Genomic DNA, 20,807 nt, shown 5'->3' on the forward strand with positions numbered 1-20,807 from the left:
TGAGCTGAGCAAAGTGACAGATACGCTACGGCTGTTGCAGAGCTGTGCATCTCTGAATTGCCTGTCAGATTTTGTGGAGAGCAGTGTGTCTCCATAATATCAATCCCTTCAGTTGTTGCCCGTTCGCCCAGAGGGTTCGAATCATGCCTTTTTGGGCGCTTGCTCTGCCCCTGCAGCTTGAGAGCTGACGTTCTGCTCAGATCTCTGAGAGCCAGAGTTCTAGGCCATGAATTGCTATATTCACCCTGATGTAATAACACAGCTTCCTACCTCTTAACCTTGTAGGAGAAATTGGGCTGAGTTCTTATTGTGAAAGTTTTCCTTTGTGCTGAGAATTTTGCAGTACTTCCTACTCTGTATTAGCCCTCTGCCCAGACAAGCAAGAGAGCTTAGATAGAAGGTGTTTGCTCCTTGTGTGTGTCATGTAGACTGCCCTCGTGGATTCACTATTTTTGTGCAGTGTTGCAAATGTGTGTGCCTCCAAAACCCATTGGCAGCGCACCGTTCAGTGTATTTACTGCACTGTGAACTCTGGAGTTTGCATAACTAACTCTTTTTTTAAAACAAAATCACCACCTTATCTGTGTCCACAGTTAACCATCTTCTTAGACCTCCCTGATCAATAAGAGACCTGGCACAACATGACAAAATGAGTACAACGGCACATATTGCCGTGAGATCCACATTCCATTGTGGCTACCCAAGGTTCCAGCTGGGATGAGGTGGTTTGAGTAAAGGTGAAGGATTGGTCAGGGGACTGTGTCATTCCGGCGCCTCGGTTGCACAGGAACAATCTCAGTACAGTGGTAAAGGTAAAGGTAAAGGTACCCCTGCCCGTACGGGCCAGTCTTGACAGACTCTGGGGTTGTGCGCCCATCTCACTTAAGAGGCCAGGGGCCAGCGCTGTCCGGAGACACTTCCGGGTCACGTGGCCAGCGTGACATCGCTGCTCTGGCGAGCCAGAGCCGCACACGGAAACGCCGTTTACCTTCCCGCTGGTAAGCGGTCCCTATTTATCTACTTGCACCCGGAGGTGCTTTCGAACTGCTAGGTTGGCAGGCGCTGGGACCGAGCAGCGGGAGCGCACCCCGCCACAGGGATTCGAACCGCCGACCTTTCGATCGGCAAGTCCTAGGCGCTGAGGCTTTAACCCACAGCGCCACCTGCGTCCCTAGTACAGTACCTTGGGTTAAGTACTTAATTCATTCCAGAACTCCGTTCTTAACCTGAAACTGTTCTTAACCTGAAGCACCACTTTAGCTAATGGGGCCTCCCGCGCCGCCGGAGCACGATTTCTGTTCTCATCCTGAAGCAAAGTTCTTGCCAAGCAAGCCTTGACCTTAGGTTGACCCCTAACAGGCAGGCTGGAGGTCATGTGGCCGTATCCAATGCCTTTCCAAAGACCATTACATCTGTCTTCAATAAAGTTGTGGCCTTATTTGACCCAATTAAAATAAAAATAATAAATGAAGCAAAGTTCTTAACCCAAGGTACTATTTCTGGGTTAGCGGAGTCTGTAACCTGAAGCGTATGTAACCCGAGGTGCCACTGTACCTGTGCTTGAAGCTGCTGTTCTGTAACAGGAACGTAACTTTGTGCTGCCCTGGAAGTGAAGTGAATACCCAATTCACCCCTGAGAGCTGCAGGCCTGAGAGTGCCTTCTACTTGTCAAGGGACCTGCTGATGATGATGGTGAAGATCGTTCCACTATATAGGAGAGTGTGAAGTCCAAATATTCCAGATCTATAAGAAGAGAGATGCTCTGGATGGGGGGGGGGACCCTCGTTAAACAAGTCAATATACTTGAAATAATACCATATAAAAAAGCAAGCATAGTGGTGTGAGAACTGCTGCTGTGTGAAAACCACTCAGTACAAACATGCAACTTTTACATGGCCCTTTTGTCTTGGTCAGCCTCCGTTGCTTTTGAAAGGAGAATTCGCTTCTGATGTACCATACTGAAACTTGAGAAGCTTCATTCCTGCTTTGTTTCTTTGAACGCAATGAAAGGGGAGGGAAATGGCAAATAACAAAGAGGCTTGGAGGCTGGGGTCTTGTCATGGAGGTGTGTTTCATGAATGGCTCTCTCAACCAGGGATGGGAACCTCTGGTCTTCAGATGATGCTCAGTTCAGATTCCCCTCAGCCCCAGCCAGCATCGCCAGTGGTCAGAGATGGTGGGATTTGTAGTCCCTAGCAGCATGCGAAAAGTCACACATTCCTTATCCCTGCTGCAAACCTTTCCTGGACCTAAGGAAGCTGGAGAGCCCCTTAACACTGACCTAGGGTTATCGTTCTAGGTAACTGGACTGATTGCGTGTGAGAGCAAAAGCCAGTTCGGCTTTACTGATGACATCCAAAGTGATTGTGGCCAGTTTGCAAGTGGAAGAATGGCAGGTCATCAAAGATAACGAGGCCTTGTTCTAGTCCATGGCGGCTTATTCTACAATGGATCTGTTAATCTTCAAGGTGCTGCAAAGTTTTGTTTTGCTGCAAAAGACTTAACATAGCTACAGATATACATATATGCTCATCCATTATACATCAGCTGCCTTTGGTAAGCAAGTAACTTGCTTTCCTCTGTAAGCAAGTGTAAGGCATGGTTAATGTTCACACTGATGGTTGCAATGGATGGAAACTCAAAACTCAGGTTTGAATTTGGATGGCTGCAAAACTATTTAGTGCATAATTCAGATTACCAACCCCCTGTTCCTTCAGATGGGACCATCAAGTTGCATTTAGTTGACCTGTACAATGGCATTGGTTGTATTCTCCAAATCAGTGTTTTTACATGTGAGCCAGGGGCAAATTGAAACGTCCAGGTCTGCTGCGTAGGATCTTTGCTGAAAAACCACAGCATTAAGTCCCTTTGTAACTTTTTTGTTCGAAATTCCTGCCTGCAGTTCTCCTGGAATTCTTAGAACTGTAAAGTTGGTTTTTCAACTTTTTTGCCTTATTGTCAAAGGATCTACCAACAAGTAGATCTGGTGGTGAGATTACACATTAACAGGCACACAATGTGGTGACAGGCTTTTTCTCGGTACCATATCAAAAGGCAGGTTGAATTCCATCCTGGCACTTTTGCAGCAGAAAATAGTGTGGTTTGGCTTGGCTTTTTCAAGTATGCATTTCACAAACAAAGTGTTTTATTTTTAACATGACCAACATTAAAGTCAGTTTGTTCGATTTAGGATTAACCTAAGTTCACGATCAATGCTCATATAACTTGGGAACTGCTACCATAGCTTCCCACTAATGTACTGAAAAAAGAATTACGAGCAAGTAAACAATGCAATAGGGACGCGGGTGGCACTGTGGGTTAAACCACAGAGCCTAGGACTTGTCAAACCGAAGGTCGGCGGTTCGAATCCCCGTGACGGGGTGAGTTCCCGTTGCTGAGTCCCTGCTCCTGCCAACCTAGCATTTCAAAAGCACGTCAAAGTGCAAGTAGATAAATAGGTACCACTCCGGTGGGAAGGTAAACAGCGTTTCCGTGCACTGCTCTGTTTTGCCAGAAGCAGTTTAGTCATGCTGGCCACATGACCCAGAAGCTGTATGCTGGCTGCCTTGGCCAATAAAGCGAGATGAGCGCCGAAACCCCAGAGTCGGCAACGACTGGACCTAATGGTCAGGGGTCCCTTTACCTTTTTAAGTTCATGATCAATGCTCAAATAACTTGGGTACTACTACCATAGCTTCCCACTAATGTCCCGAAAAAAGAATTACGAGCAAGTAAACAACGCAATAATAAATCTTAGCCATCCTTGGCAGGGGGTTGGACTCGATGGCCCTTGTGGTCTCTTCCAACTCTATGATTCTTGCTTGCTACTCCCAATTCCTCACCTAGTCTTCACTTCCTGAGAGCTGCTTTTCCTTAACACGCCAGGCTCTTCCTAAAGCTTTTCTCTGCCTAGGTTACTATTTGCTCCCTCTCTAACAAATTCAGATTCTGCATAGCAGAAACTCAGAATTTATACAGTTGTCCTGTTTCACATTAACTTGGCACACAACAATGTCTCCAGTACATTAATGGCATTCCTCCCTGGTAGGATGTTGTATTTTGTTTTGTTTTGGCTTCTCTGCCCATCTTCTCTGTCATTTGTTATATAGTAATCTTCATCCTCCTTACCAAGAAGTTCCTTGATGACCTTTTTGATACCAGGATTTGTATTTAAAAGAGTATAGACAACTTCCCTTCTTCCACATGTTCACCAAGAGTAGGTCTCTTGGCTCACCATAAACCCTTTGGCATTGTTTTCTATCTGCCTGTAGTGTGGTATTTTTAGCTTCATCTTGTCATCCATTTCCTTGAAGTCTGGTAACCCTGTGCGAACGTTTTTGTTGCTGTTGAAGCATGACCAGTTGGTAGCGTATGATGTGGCTCCATAACTGGAAAAATCCTTGTACTTTTCTGTTTGCTTTTAACTGTGGAGGCACATAGAGGTGCTTTAAGTGCACTGTGTACTTTTTCACACACAAATTAATTAGGAGAATTTTACACAAAAGTTTGAAATCGATAGTCTTACCTGAATTATTTTATTTAAGCATATTTGCATGCATTTGCAAGTTTGGCCTAAATTCTGCATCTTCAGAGAAAGCTCTGAAGGAGTGTTCATTCTTGTCTCTATTCTCCCTTTGTCTACCAAGATGTTCCTGTCTATGTGCCTGTACAGTTTCAAGCCTATTTTTGGCCTTTTTAAGCAAGGAGCAGGGGGAAAGAAAGAAGGAAAGTGTCTGCTGATTGTTCAGGGTTTTTCAAACGAAAATGGATTGTGAAGAGCTCTCAAAGGACTTCTCCAAACGGTGTGGATGGGCAGCATAATGGCAAATGCAATTCATTGTAAACAAGTGCAGAGTGATGCATGTCAGGGCAAAAAAGATTCTTAATTTCACATAGACACTCATGGCAGTGACAGACCAGGAGCGAAACCTTGGCGGTTAGTGTGTGACAGCCATTGGAAAAGGGGAATCCCGTTCTAGGGATCATTAGAAGGGGGAAATGAAAACAGAACTGCCGTTACAAAACAAATCTCTGGTGGGCTGTATTTGGAATACAAGCTGGGAAAGGTTCAGAAAAGTGTGCCCAGATTTATCAAGGCGACGGAGAACTTCCCCTATGACGGAAGACTGCAGTGTTTGGGGCTTTTTAGTTCAGAGGACTCCCTGGAGAAGACCCTGATGTTGGGAAAGATGGAGGGCACAAGGAGAAGGGGACGACAGAGGACGAGATGGTTGGATAGTGTTTTCGAGGTTACCAGCATGAGTCTGACCAAGCTGCGGGGGGCAGTGGAGGACAGGAGTGCCTGGCGTGCTCTGGTCCATGGGGTCACGAAGAGTCGGACACGACTAAACGACTAAACAACAACAACAAGTTCAGAGGAAGGCGAGAAAGAGGCGACATGATAGAGGTGTATAAAATTGTCCGTAGCCAGAAGAAAATGAGCAGAGAGGTTCTCCCCACCCCCTTTCTCATAACGCTAGAATTGAAGCTGAATGTTGGAAGAATCACTGTGCTTTGCACAGTGCAGTGGTAAACAATGGAATTTGATCCCACAGCTGGCTTTAAAACAGGATTAGGCAAATGCATGGGGGCGACAGCTATCAATGGCTACTAACCATGATGACTGTGTTCTTCCACTTTCTGAGGCCGGGTGGCGCTGTGGGTTAAAGCACAGAGCCTAGGACTTACCGATCAGAAGGTCGGCAGTTCGAATCCCTGCGATGGGGTGAGCTCCCATTGCTTGGTCCCTGCTCCTGCCAACCTAGCAGTTGGGAAGGTAAACGGCATTTCCGTGTGCTGCTCTGGTTCGCCAGAAGCGGCTTGGTCATGCTGGCCACATGACACGGAAGCTGTACGCCAGCTCCCTTGGCCAGTAAAGCGAGATGAGCACCGCAACCCCAGAGTCGTCCGCGACTGGATCTAATGGTCAGGGGTCCCTTTACCTTTACCTTTATGCTTCTGAAAAGCAGTTGCTGGAAACTGCAAAGAGTGTTTCTGTGCCCTGGTCCTGTTTGCAGGTTTCCCAAAGGCATCTCGTTGGCCTCTGTGAGAAGAAGATGGCTGGACTAGATGAGCCATTGGCCTGAACCAACAGGTTGTTGTTGTTGTTAACATTTGTTCTTTTGTTTGTTGTATTACGCACCCTTCGCCAGCAGGTCCCAGGGTCGGTTGCAACAATTACATTCAGAGCGTCCAGCAGTAGGGCTGGGCGATACCTGGTTTTCAACATCGTGATATATCACCAGCTAAACATTGTGATATGCCGAAACAAGGATGGAGCTATGTAGAGACGTTGGCTGGCTTCATGGCTTTTCCAGCATCGTGATTTTTGCATAGCACAAACATACACACAAATCACGATTCACAGTACAGTGGCACCTCGGGTTAAGAACTTAATTCGTTTTGGAGGTCGGTTCTTAACCTGAAACTGTTCTTAACCTGAGGTACCACTTTAGCTAATGGGGCCTCCTGCTGCCGCCGCACCACCAGAGCACTATTTCTGTTCTCATCCTGAAGCAAAGTTCTTAAACTGAGGTACTATTTCTGGGTTAGTGGAGTCTGTAACCTGAAGCGTCTGTAACCTGAAGCGTCTGTAACCGGAGGTACCACTGTATATTGCCAGGTCAACAGTTATGAAACTGATATCGCAATACAGACTTCAAACTGGTTTATAATTTATTATTTATACCCTGCCCATCTGGCAGGGTTTCCCCAGCCGCTCTGGGCGGCTTCCAACAGAACACTAAAATACAATAACCTATTAAACATTAAAAGCTTCCCTAAACAGGGCTGCCTTCAGATGTCTTTTAAAAGTTTGGTAGATGTTTTTCTCTTTGACATCTGGTGGGAGGGTGTTCCACAGGGCGGGCGCCACTGCTGAGAAGGCCCTTTGCCTGGTTCCCTGTAATTTGGCTTCTCGTAGCGAGGGAACCACCAGAAGGCCCTCGGCACTGGACCTTAGGTTTGGGGTGATATATCGCCCAGCTCTAGTGGTCAGGCTATAGCATCCTAAGAAAGGGGCAAGAAAGCTGCATAGGATGCCACCCGAACCAATCTATAGCCCCCTCCCCATTTGCTTTCTTTTTTTAGGTTTTTCCTGCAGCCACAGATAATAGAAAGTTGCTCTTCTGCGTGAGCCTGCAGAAGCTTAATATGCCAGGATGCTGAATTCTGCATTGACAAAATGACGCTGTGCAGTTGAAAGCTCGGTAGGTGCTGGATGGAATGACTTCAGGTCATGCAACGCAAGGTCTGCCTTCTTTAAAGTCTGCTAAATTCTCATGCTGCTGACCAGAAAGCTGAGCAAACAGAGCTTGCTTCGTGCAAGCCGTGTTCGGTCAGTAATCTGGCACAGCGCAAGAGGCTGTCTTCAGCTTAGTGTTTACAGGTGAACACGCCGAGAGCATGAAACACCGGCAGTTTGGGTCTCGATACAGGGCTGTAGCATTCTAGGTGCTGGTTTCCGTTTACGATTTGCATCCCGTACAGACCAGGGGACTGATACCTTCTCAGTACAGTGATACCTCAGGTTAAGTACTTAATTCGTTCCGGAGGTCCGTTCTTAACCTGAAACTGTTCTTATCTGAAGCACCACTTTAGCTAATGGGGCCTCCCGCTGCCACCGTGTGATTTCTGTTCTCATCCTGAAGCAAAGTTCTTAACCCAAGGTACTATTTCTGGGTTAGCGGAGTCTGTAACCTGAAGCGTATGTAACCCGAGGTACCACTGTATGTGCGCCATCACAATCTGTCAGTGGAGAGCAAGCAGTCTCTCAGGGAGCCCTCTGTACAGCTTGGGGACGCGGGTTGTGCTGTGGTCTAAACCACTGAGCCTCTTGGGCTTGCCGATCAGAAGGTTGGCGGTTCGAATCCCCATGATTGAGTGAGCTCCCGTTGCTCTGTCCCAGCTCCTGCCAACCTAGCAGGTCGAAAGCATACCAGTGCAAGTAGATAAATAGGTACCACTGTGGCGGGAAGGTAAATGGTGTTTCCATGCGCTCTGCCTTCCGTCATGGTGTTCCATTGCACCAGAAGCGGTTTAGTCCTGCTGTCCACATGACCCAGAAAGCTGTCTGTGGACAAACACCGGCTCCCTTGGCCTGAAAGCGAGATGAGCGCCACAACCCCACCTTTGACTGGTCCACCTTTGACTGGACCCATCTGATGGGTGGGCGTTCCACAGGGCGGGCGCCACTACCAAGAAGGTCCTCTTCCTGGTTCCCTGTAACCTCACTTCTCGCAGGGAGGGAACCACCAGAAGGCCCTTGGAGCTGGACCTCAGTGTCCGGGCTGAACGATGGAGGTGGAGACGCTCCTTCAGGTACACTGGGCTGAGGCCATTTAGGACTTTAAAGGTCAGCACCAAAACTTTGAACTGTGCTCAGAAACGTACTGGGAGCCAATGGAGGTCTTACAGGTCTGGTTTTATGTGGTCTCGGCGGCCGTTCCCAGTCACCAGTCTAGCTGCCACATTCTGGATTAGTTGTAGTTTCCGGGTCAACTTCAAAGCTAGTCCCATGTAGAGCACCTTGCAGTAGTCCATGCAGGAGATAACCAGAGCATGCACCACTCTGGCCAGACAGTGCGCGGGCAGGTAGGGTCTCAGCCTGCGTACCAGATGGAGCTGGTAGACAGCCGCCCTGGACACAGAATTGATGGCTGACTGCTTGTGATCGGAGGACTTTGATCTGTAGGATTTAAATTACGTTGTTCATGAGCCGCCTTTTGGCACACCTTTGTTGGCTATGGAAAGAGGATTAGATGAGTTTGTGGAAGATCAGGCTATCAGTGACTTGGAGACACAATGGTTGTGTTCTACCTTCACTACTGGAGGCAAGGCTGCCTTGGGGTAGCGGTTGCAGGGGAGCTCAAGTGCACTTGGGCTCTGCTTGGGGGGAACTGGTTGGCCTCTGGGAGAACTGGACCAGTTGGGCCCTTTGGTCTGATCCATCGGGAAAAGCAGTAGGCTGATGCCATGGTGGAGCTGAGCCACCTTCAGCTGAGCCACTGCTGCACATGGCAACAGGAGAAGGGATGGAGGCAACATGGGAGGGCTTTTGTTGTAAACAAAAAATGCCCTTCTCCCTTAAGGGGTATCCAAGAGCCCATATAGAGTCCTTACATAGGTTCCCTATTGGTAGGAGAGAATAACAGAGGCCAACCAGAGAATATTGAGAAGCAAAGCAGCTAGTAAGCTTGATCTTTATTGATCTGTTGCAACAGGGTGCTCCCCTCACCCGCAGAAGAGAGGAGGGACCCAGAAAAATGGCGTGCAAGGCCTTATAAAGACTTTTGAAATTGCCACCCTGTAGATCAAGACCACCCCTGGAAACATCATACATACGTACATCACAGAAGGGGTGTAACCAAAGACCACCCCTCAGATACATCATACCTACATCACAAAAAAGGCACAAAACCAGAAATTTTAATGTTGTTTTTCTTCTGTCGTTGTTTATCTCCTGTCTGGCAGGTTATTTGATTGGATTTCCTGGGGAGCCTGGCCAGTCTTTTGTAATGATAAATACTTAGTTCCTGGGCCAGGTCACAGGCTCACACCCTATTCATATCTTAAATGTGCCCTTAAGACAGGATTTGTGAGGAAAGAGACAATGGGGAGGTTTCCCACTTTGACCTTGCAGAGAAATCATTTGCTCAGTTTGGGAATCAAAATGGTTCCAGGTCGGTCTTCCTGTGCTTTTTACATACTCCATCTTTTTTTTTTTTCCAAATACATTTTTATTGAGGTTATACACATAACAAACATACAAACAGATACAAAAGAAAAAATTATAACAAACAAAAAACAAAAAAGCGTCAGGATATACAAGCCAACTTTTTCCTCTCTCTAACTATACAAAGATAGATTAATCTGACTGTTTCACAAAACAGTAAACGATTAAAAAAAAAAACAAAAACACACACACAACCACAGGAGGTGGTTTTTGCATGTGTTTTTACATACTCCATCTTAACTACAGAGGCGTTCCCGTGCCTGTATAATTTTATTTGAAGAACCTAAGCCCTTAAGGCACTTACACTTTAAAGAAATTCAATCCATGGAAATACATGCAAAACTTTGAAATTTTTGCGCTTTATTTCTGATGTATAGGGCTTAGCACAGCTCGGTACATTTTCTGGTAACTTAGGGAGAATGTCAACACTCAGCTACCTTTGCATAAGCCTCAAAACCAAAAGAGCTAGGTGAGGAGAAGAGATTATGAGTGTGGATTAATGCGATAAGCCATGTGAACACCCCAAGCATAAAAGATTAAGCCTTTCATGAATTACGTGAAGAACTGGCTAACAAAGTAAAAGACTTTTCTGGAGCCAGCACCCTTAGAGGCAGAACAGACGTGAGCTCATTTTTGCATTATACTACTAATGAAAAAACAGCATCCTACAGTAAACATTAAGTTCCTTTATATTTGTTTTATACCTTTTTGCCCTGGTAGCTCACATTTTCTGTGTGCAAAAGAAGTCAGAAGAATCTCATTTCTGAGCACAGTTCAAAGTGTTGGTGCTGACCTTTGAAGCCCTAATCGGCCTCGGCCCAGTATATCTGAAGGAGTGTCTCCACCCCCATCGTTCAGCCTGGACACGGAGGTCCAGTTCCAAGGGCCTTCTGGCAGTTCCTTCACTGCGAGAAGTGAGGTTACAGGGAACCTGGCAGAGGGCCTTCTCGGTGGTGGCACCTGCCCTGTGGAACGCCCTCCCACCAGATGTCAAGGAAATAAACAACTCTCTGACTTTTAGAAGACATCTGAAGGCAGCGCTGTTTAGGGAAGTTTTTAATGTTTGATGTTTTATCTTGTTTTTATATTCTTTTGGGAGCTGCCCAGAGTGGCTGGGGAAACCTAGCCAGGTGGGCAGGGTATAAATAAATTATTATTATTATTATTATTATTATTATTATTATTATTATTATAAATAATTTAGCATGTTGTAGTGGAGGGAGCAGTGACGGCCCTCCATCAGGCGACAGATGCCAAAGCAGGCTAGGGAGCGTTCACACAAAGCTCTCCTGGTTCCAAGTACTCATGTTCAGCGGTGCTATTGAAGCAGGACTTCTGGAGCAGAAATCCAGGGTCCCCAAAGAGCACCTCCACTGCAGTAATGTAAATTCTTAAGTCGTGAGTCTGTCAGATGAGTCTGAACAGATGTGATAATATCGTAGGATTTGGCTGCAGAGAACGAATGTTCACGGTGTGTTCTGAGTAGAGGCTGGAAGCGTGTAAAATCTGTGTAACAGCTGGTTTTCTGTATAAGGTGGTGCTTATATGACCATTATGGAGTTGCACAGCAGTTTCCAGGAAGTCTTTAAACTGTAATACCCACTTTAAACTGTAATACCCACCCAGTGATGTGGGCAGAGAATATTGGTGGTATTGAGGTCTAAGCCAGAAGACACAAAGATATGAAAGAACCTGTTATTGCTTACTGTTCCTAGAGGGAAACAGGGACGCAAATGGCACTGTGGTCTAAACCACTAAGCCTCTTGGGCTTGTCAATTGGAAGTTCGGCGGTTCCAATCCACACAATGGTGTGAGCTCCCATTACCCTGTCCCAGCTCCTGCCAACCTAGCAGTTTGAAAGCACACCAGTGCAAGTAGATAAATAGGTACTGCTGCGGCAGGAAGATAAACGGCGTTTCTGTGCGCTCTGGTTTCTGTCATGGTGTCCCATTGCACCAGAAGTGGTTTAGTCCTGCTGGCCACATGACCCGGAAACCTGTCTGTGGACAAACGCCAGCTCCCTCGGCCTGAAAGCGAGATGAGCACCGCAACCCCACAGTTGCCTTTGACTGGACCTAACCATCCAGGGGTCCTTTACCTTTACCCTAGAGGAAAGAGTTCAGATGTTTCATAAATGGATTTTACAACCCCTCTTAGACAATGGCACTTCTCTCTCAGAGATCTTAGGTAGCAGGCCTGTATTTGCTTGCAAACAGCCCCCCAAATAAAATAAGTTACTCACCAGCATCAACAGGCTATATAAAAGGTAAAGGTAAAGGTACCCCTGCCCCTACGGGCCAGTCTTGACAGACTCTGGGGTTGGTGCGCCCATCTCACTCAAGAGGCCGGGGGCCAGTGCTGTCCGGAGACACTTCCGGGTCACGTGGCCAGCGTGACAAAGCTGCATCTGGCGAGCCAGAGCCGCACACGGAAACGCCGTTTACCTTCCCACCAGTAAGCGGTCCCTATTTATCTACTTGCACCCGGGGGTGCTTTCAAACTGCTAGGTTGGCAGGCGCTGGGACCGAGCAGCGGGAGCGCACCCCGCTGCGGGGATTCGAACCGCCGACCTTTCGATCGGCAAGCCCTAGGCGCTGAGGCTTTTACCCACAGCGCCACCCGCGTCCCTCAACAGGCTATATAACCAGAGGTAATGGGCACTGGGACCGAGCCTTGGAGACCCAGATGCCAACTCTGTCCTCATGCCTACCCTAGCAGCACTATTACAAGCCCTAATACGATCCACAGCATCAGCGGTTTATTCAGCTGCTCACAACTTCCAACATGATCAGTGCCTTCTGCCAGCAGTGCCCTCTCCTGCAGTCTACATATGGTAAACAGGCCAGTCTTTTTGCAAGAGAGTAAGTAAAGGTAAAGGGATCCCTGACCATTAGGTCCAGTCGTGACCGACTCTGGGGTTGCGGCACTCATCTCGCTTTATTGGCCGAGGGAGCCGGTGTACAGCTTCCGGGTCATGTGGCCAGCATGACTAAGCCGCTTCTGGCGAACCAGAGCAGCACACGGAAACGCCGTTTACCTTCCCGCCGGAGCGGTACCTATTTATCTACTTGCACTGGCGTGCTTTCAAACTGCTAGGCTGGCAGGAGCAGGGACCGAGCAATGGGAGCTCACCCTGTCACGGGGATTCGAACCGCTGACCTTCTGATTGGCAAGTCCTAGACTCTGTGGTTTAACCCACAGCGCCACCCACGTCCTTGGAAAGTGGAAAAACACAGTCATCTTGGTTAGTAGCCATTAATAGCTGTCTCCCCCGTTCATTTGCCTAATCCTGTTTAAAGCCAGCTGAGTTGGATCAAATTCCCTAGACTCTGTGGTTTAACCTACAGCGCCACCCGTGTCCCTTTACAAGAGAGTAAATGGGCACAAATTGGACAGAAATTGTAATACAGTCATACCTTGGGTTAGACGCTTCAGGTTGTGTTTTTTCAGCTTGCGGACCGCCAAAACCCAGAAGTACCAGAATGTGTTACTTCCAGGTTTTGGCTGTAGGGCATGCGCTAAATCGCACTTTGCACATGCGCAGACGCACCAAATTGCAATCCGCACATGCGCAGATGCACCACTGCAGGTTGTGGACACTGCGGGTTGTGAACATGCATCCCGCAAGGATCACGTTTGCAGCCTGAGCGTCCACTGTATTGGGCAGGCGGTGGACGAACATTTTAACCTTCAAGGACACTTTGTAAGTGATCTTAAGAGTGGCTGTCCCTGGAGCAAAGGATCTTCAGAGGGAGAGTGAAATATGAAACTGGTGAATGAACAATGCACCAAAAGGTTCAATGTTAGCACCTTTGGACTGAATTAAGACGAGGATCCTGGCCAGGATGCCAGGATCCGAGCTTAAAAATGGAAAGTGTAATGCCGGTGGTCAACAAAAGAGGTTTAAAGACTCTCTGAAGGCAAATCTAAAATAATGTAGTATAAACACCAACAACTGGGAAACACTGGCCTGCGAGCGCCCCAATGGGAGAACAGCCTTTGCCAAAGATGTCATGGGCTTTGAAGACGCTCGAACTCAGGATGAAAAGGAGAAACGTGCTAAGAGGAAGGCACGTTTGGCAAACCCTCACCGTGATCAACCCGTCCAGAGATCTATGTCCCCACTGTGGAAGGACGTGTGGATCCAGAATTGGCCTCCACTTATGGGCTCACTGTTAAGACAGTGTTCATGGAAGACAATCTTACTTGGCTACGAGTGATCGCCAAAGGAGTTAATCAAAAACTGTTTTATGATCTGCCACTGTTAATTATGTAATTATCACAGTCTCCTTTCTGACCTCACTGTTTATAGCCACCACTCAGAATAATGCTTCATGCCTCTGTGATGAAGTGGGCAGTGGTCCACAAACCTTTATGCCATCCTACATGGGCTAGTCTTTCAGGTGCCACACGACTCCTGGTTGTTACAATTGCCTGACTGCACCGCTTAACATAATTTACTGGGAAGAGGAGTGGCAGCGGTCAAGGATGGAACAGGGGCACATGGGGCCATCTGGTGCGGATGACGGCCAGCCTCTGGAAGGAGATAGAAAGGGCATATTCACGGCAGGAGCAAGGCTTCAGGAAACCAACATTGGGAACAGGCTGGAAGCGGGCATGGAAATTCCCACACAGAGCTTCTCCTGGCTGGGCGTGTTTATGTTTTTCTTTCCTCAGCCAGGCCAGGCACAGAGAGAGGCACAAACTGTTTGAAGCCTCTTCGCTGTTGCAGCTTCAAATTCCAGTTTAGGGGCACTTAGGGTTCCCTCTTTTTTCCCTAGAAATGCCGGTAAAAGAAGTGGGATGCTCCACACATGGGGAAAATTCTACCAAACAAAAGCCACTCCGATTCCTGTGGCTTTCATCCTGAGGAAAAGGATGAAGCCCTGTGAAATATACACAGAGTCAAGAGTGGATTTCATGCTCTTTATTCAGCTCCTAGTGGTGAGGAGGAATGGAAGTTCCCCCAGAATGTCTGCTTTATATACATTATTAACACAATGGGCCCCCCGTGATTGGCTAATTCCGGGATTCACCTGTAGGCCAATCAGGTTGCGGATTCCTTTCCACCTGGAGCTGGATTGGGTGGCTCCTGTGGACCAATCAGACTGCTGCATTATAGACCCTATTGTTCTAGGACCAATCAGACTGCTGCCTTTTGGATCCTATTCAACTCAGTACATAACACTATGGGAATGCAGGTGTGTGGCTATGTGTGAACAGTCAGGCCTCAAGAAGGTCGAGAGAGGCCCCTCGCCATGACGATACTTGCTGCTCACTCCTTTTCTCCATTTGTAAAGCAGGACACCCCTTCTCCTCATGCTCTGATATTCCTTGTAGAATGCAGAGAGGGAGAGGGACCTTGCATTCCTCGCATGCGTGTTTGCTTGGCAGAAATATATCCTTTTTTTTAAATGGATCAAGATGCATCGGGTTTTTTATTCAAGCCTGGTGCATATTATAGCATCTTGCAAGGAACGGCCCGCTCAAGGGCACGCTTTATTATTGTGTTAGTGTTTGTGACGGTGTTTCTGTTTTTAAACCTCAGTTTTATATTTGCATTAGCAGGGTTTTTAGGCTGCTGTCCTAAACTCACTCCCTTGGGGGAATAAGGCCTATTAAACGTTCTGGGACTCTTTCGTAAGCTTGCGCTTGGGTCATGCCATTACCTGCCTTGGATCTCGTAAATGAGTGAGAGGCAGGATATCAGTGTTTTGATGAGCAAACACACTTGCACTCTGAGCATTAAGAGGCTACACTGGGGAGGAAGAGGGGGCCAGCTGCTTAGTGTACAAAACATGGCGAACCTGCAAGTATCTGATGACCCTGGCTTTGCAGACTCCCCAGGAAGCTGGCTGGACTCGACCAGCAGCCAGGAGTGAGTGGCGTGCGATTTGTCTAGTGAGTCACCATTTGCTGTAAATCCCTGGGATACCTCTGCCTCTGGATGAGCATCTCTGCAAGACAAGTTGAAACCTGGGGCCATCTGCCTCTTGCTGACCCTCTGCAAGCCCCTCCCTCTGTCTCTGCCTCACCTCTGTCTCCACGCTCTGTTAATCCAGCTGGTCAGAGTTCAAAGGAGCTGCTTGGAGCTGCAACCGCCACTGCCGGGCTCCATCAATGCTTTGCAGCTTCCACGGCTGCTGCAGAGATGAACGGCAAAGCTCTTCTCTTCATGCTCCTCCTGGCCTTGGTTGTGATTTTTGCCTTGGTTTGCGTCTTGTTGACCAGAGGCGAAAATGCCACCTGGTGCGGTTACCAGTCGCAGAGCTTCCCGGAGCATCTCCACAGCGACTGCAGCCAGGTGTTTGCAGATCTGTCGCAGGAGGAAATGGCCCGTGTGGCGCTGTACCTGAAGTCCAACCTTGGGGCGAGCTTGGAAGATGCTTCACAGGCAAGACCCTCCGACAACTGCATTTATTCCATTGACTTGCAGTTGCCAGCCAAAGCCGAGTCCCTCGCGTTCCTGGATCACGGAGGAATCCGCCCTCCTAGACAGGCGCTGGCTGTGGTGTATTTTGGAAACCAGCCTGCTCCAAACATTACCGAGTATGTGGTGGGACCTCTCCCAGAGCCGACCTATCACCGGGATGTGACGGTGCAGAAATATGGAGGGCCGCTGCCTTATTATCGCAGGCCCCCGCTGGATGCCGAATACAAGCAGATGGCCCGCTTTCTGCATGGGGTGGCGTTCCCCACAGCTCCGAGTTTCATGCAGCAAGTCTTGGACTACGACGGGACCAACCTCGCCGCCATGACCACCTCTCCGCGGGGACTGAAGTCCGGAGATCGCTCAACTTGGCTCGTCCTGTTCCAGAACGTCACCGGCTATTTCCTACACCCAGTTGGGCTGGAGGTGCTTTTGGATCACAGCAGCCTGGACCTCTCCCTCTGGGCTGTGAAGAAAGTGTTTTACGGCGGACGGTATTTCCGGGACTTGGCAGAGCTGGAGAGAGAATTTGCTGAGGGACGTCTGCAAGTGGAGAAGGTGCAGAAGGTCCCGGCTGAAGGAGGTTTTGCTTCGTTGAAGCCTAAGGTTTTCCCCGCCGGGCCGGGCCCTGTGAATTACGAGCCTCAGGGGCCACGTTACAGCGTGAGGGGCAACCAAGTCCTTTCCTCCTTCTGGAGTTTCGCCTTCAGGATGGATGTGAGCAAAGGACCACGTCTCTTTGACATCCGGTTCAAAGGCCAAAGGGTCGCCTACGAGCTCAGTGTGCAGGACACCATGTCGGTCTACGGGTCCAACAGCCCTGGGGGGATGTCGATCCGCTACATGGACGGGAGCTTTGGCATTGGGAGGCTCACCTTCCCCTTGGTTCGAGGTGTCGACTGTCCTTATTCCGCGACCTACCTTGACGTCCGCTCCCTAGCTCAAGCGGAAAGGCCTCTGGTCACCCGCGACGCCCTGTGTGTGTTTGAGCAGGACCTGGGCGCTCCGCTCCGACGCCATTACTCCCACCTCCGTTCCGTTTTCTATGGGGGGCTGCCTGCCACCGCGCTGGTCTTCCGCTCGGTTTCGAGCATAGGCAACTACGACTACATCTGGGATTTCGTCTTCCACACCAACGGGGCCATTGAAAGCAAAGTCCGAGCCTCCGGTTATATCAGCTCATCTTTCCTCTACGGCGACGGGTTAGATTACGGGAACCGGGTTGGGGACCACACTCTGGGGAACATCCACACCCACTTCGTCAGCTACAAGGTGGACCTGGACGTTGGTGGTAAGTGTGTGCATTTTTTCACCTTCACACGCCTGGAGCTGTCTCTGTGTCTTGCTGCAGTGTCCCGTTCTTGCTGTGGGATAGTTCTTGGTCTATGATGGAGGCTCGAATGGATCACCCTGGGATAGCTCAGCTGGTGGAGCATGAGACTCTTAATCTCAGAGTCGTGGGTTCGAGATCCACATTGGGCAAAAGATTCCTGCATTGAGGGGGTTGGACTAGATGTCCCTTGGGGTCCCTTCCAACTCCTACGGTCGTTTGCACCTAGTAGGAGAAGACCAAGAATGCTACTCAAAAGGAGAGCACTGACCAAGAAATTCAGCCTCCCTCTCTTAATTTTAGTCTTAATACAGTGGTACCTCGGGTTACATACACTTCAGGTAACACATGCTTCAGGTTACAGACTCCGCTAACCTAGAAATAGTACCTCCGGTTAAGAACTTTGCTTCAGGATGAGAACAGAAATCGTGCTGCGGCGGCGCGGCAGCAGCAGCAGCAGGAGGCCCCATTAGCTAAAGTGGTGCTTCAGGTTAAGAACAGTTTCAGGTTAAGAACGGACCTCTGGAACGAATTAAGTACATAACCAGAGGTACCACTGTATTAGTTTTCCTTGTGCTTGCCTGTCAGCGGACTCTCTGTCCTTTCCGACAAATGCATCAGTGGGTCCTCTGAACCATGGAGAACTCAATAATGTCTCTGTCCCTTGCAGTGAATCTGCCAGCAGTGGGGATGCAGGGCGGAGGGGAGAGTCATTGGTATATTTTCCTGTTCTGCCAAGATACTGGCTCATGTATATGCTAGAAAGATTGTCCAAAGTCCTCGCCCCACCCCAACTCTCAACTTCCAGAGGTGGCCTCTTGGTGTTTATTTTGCGAAGCTAAGATAATAGACCCGGTGGCCTGTGCTATTGAACTATCAGCTGTGCTGCAGATCAGTTGCCCAGGGGCACAGCCCTCCCATCTTCTGAAGCAGGCTTCCTTATCATCTCTGAAGGAGGGGAACACTGCAGCTTTTGTTGCTTTGTAGGCAGTGCCACCTAGTGGCTAGTGAGCAAGGCTTCCTGTTGCAGATTTACAAATGGATGGATTCCTTTTGAGGCAGGAGATACACTTCCGAGTGGCCTTGATGACTTGCTTCGGCCTCCTCAGAAGTAAGCCCTAGTGAGGGCAAAGGGATTGGGTCCCATACAAATGCGCTCCTCCCTGCCTGTGCCCCTTGCTCACTTGAACTTGCCCCAAGGCCTGGTCCGTGCCTGGGGAGAGTCAGTGCTTAGAAATCCCTGGTAGTGATGGGGCAGGGAAAGGCCTCAGCTGAAAGCCAGAAGGCAGGAATAGGGTGGCAGTGGTGTTCTTCATGGGTGGCTGCTTGCTGCTGCCTGGAGTGTCCTCTTTTCAGCTGCCCAGTTCCTTGCCCTGCTGGGCCACTGTCCTCAGCACCTCTGGGAATGAAGAGCACTGGGCTCTGGGCCATAAGCGCCACCAATGAGTGAGCTGCGGCTGGAAGTGGGCAACAGCAGAAAGAGGTTGAGGTGGAGAGGGATGGGGTTTGTGTTACGGGTACCACAGAGGAGCTGGGGCATGAAAAGCAGAGAGGATCCAAGACAAATGAATAAACGTTTTATGCCAAACACACCTTACGGGGGAAATCATCGTGGTATTGTATCAGAAAACCTTTTCGCGTTACTCCCGGTTAGGAGAAAAGCGATTTTTGCTCCAGGATATCTTATGTGATGGGACGCAGGTGGCGCTGTGGGTTAAACCACAGAGACTAGGACTTGCCGATCAGAAGGTTGGCGGTTCGAATCCCCGCGACAAGGTGAGCGCCCGTTGCTCGGTCCCTGCTCCTGCCAACCTAGCAGTTCGAAAGCACGTCAAAGTGCAAGTAGATAAATAGGTACCGCTCCGGCGGGAAGGTAAACAGCATTTCCGTGCACTGCTCTGGTTTGCCAGAAGCAGCTTAGTCATGCTGGCCACATGACTCGGAAGCTGTACGCCGGCTCCCTCGGCCAATAAAGCGAGATGAGCGCCGCAACCCCAGAGTCAGTCACGACTGAACATAATGGTCAGGGGTCCCTTTATCTATCTTATATGAACATTGCAGCAGAGATGTCGATGTGGTTCGTACCTGGAAAAGGCAGGCCAAAAGCTGATTTTTGAGGCGGTGAGGATAGGTCATAGGTTTCCCTGTCAGCGTGTCTGCAAAGCAAAAAGCATGGGGACTTCGTGAAAAGTCAAGCAGAGCTCAGCTGAAGTGTAAAGGATTGTGGGGAACATGCAGTGATCGTTCCAAATGAATTCAGAATGAGCTATAGACGAGATAAAGACAGATCAGTATGGAGTCCAATGATGCTGTGAGCAGAACATCCTGTACTTAAAGGATAAACAGATTCCTTTCCAGCTTTTCCTGGGAAATTTCCAGCAATGGACATTCAACCATCTCCACAATCAACTTGTTTTCAGTGCAGAAGCGTTCGTAAGAATGAAGGTGTCCCCCCCCCCCCAAGTGTTCAACTTAAGCCTAATTTCCAGTACTTCGTAACATTATATTTTAACTTGTCCATATAGTAGAAGGCAGTTCAGTGGATCTGGTCCCCCTCCTCGCCCCCATTTTTCCTGTGATACTTTTGCAGAATGTGTGTGAAGCAGCCAGGATTTGCACTACAGTGATACCTTGGGTTAAGTACTTAATTCGTTCTGGAGGTCCATACTTAACCTGAAACTGTTCTTAACCTGAAGCACCACTTTAGCTAATGGGGCCTCCCGCTGCCGCCCAATTTCTGTTCTCATCCTGAAGCAAAGTTCTTAACCCGAGGTACTGTTTCTGGGTTAGTGGAGTCTGTAACCTGAAGCGTCTGTAACCCGAGGTACCACTGTACTTGAAGCCTCTCTGCAAAGGTATCTAAGGATTTGGAATTTAGTTGTGCCAGTCAGATGTCGCCCAGCTCCATTTATCATTTCCATCCCAGTTAGGTGAGGCTCTGGAAGCGCAGAACCAGTATCTAGAATCAGTAATGGGCTGCTGGTCAAGAAACAAACGCAGTCCTGATAGGTGCTGTAGTTAGATACAGGCTCAGAGATAATAGTTTTCAGCCTGTTCTAGATGTGGTTGCCATCCCCCTCAAGCTGAGATCATACCCTCCAACATTTCTCCGATGAAAACAGGGCATTCTGTTCTACGTCAGGAAGCATCTGCCGCCTTTGATCCTGGCGCACACATGTGCGTCATATGCACACCTACATTGGTCGCTTTGAGCCTGTTACAACTTCTCCACCGAGCCTACCTCACAGGGTTGTTGTAAAGGAAAAAAATGTGTGAGGGAAGGGAATGTGTGCAGCACCTTCCACAGATGAATG

At 48.7% G+C, this 20,807-nt stretch overlaps 1 protein-coding gene across 1 annotated transcript in view; it reads left to right on the plus strand.

Moving 5' to 3' along the window:
• The first annotated feature begins 15,287 nt into the window (after positions 1-15,287).
• Positions 15,288-20,807, plus strand: part of LOC307200687 (amine oxidase [copper-containing] 3-like) — a 31,855-nt gene continuing 26,335 nt past the window's right edge. Inside the window, exon 1 of the mRNA XM_079949459.1 lies at positions 15,288-17,454. Within this exon, the coding sequence (XP_079805585.1) occupies positions 15,681-17,454 (1,774 nt within the window). The 5' untranslated portion in view covers positions 15,288-15,680. The remainder of the gene's footprint in view (positions 17,455-20,807) is intronic.

This window comes from Podarcis cretensis, assembly GCF_951804945.1.
Source record: "Podarcis cretensis genome assembly, chromosome: 13".
Taxonomy (NCBI): Eukaryota; Metazoa; Chordata; class Lepidosauria; order Squamata; family Lacertidae; genus Podarcis; species Podarcis cretensis.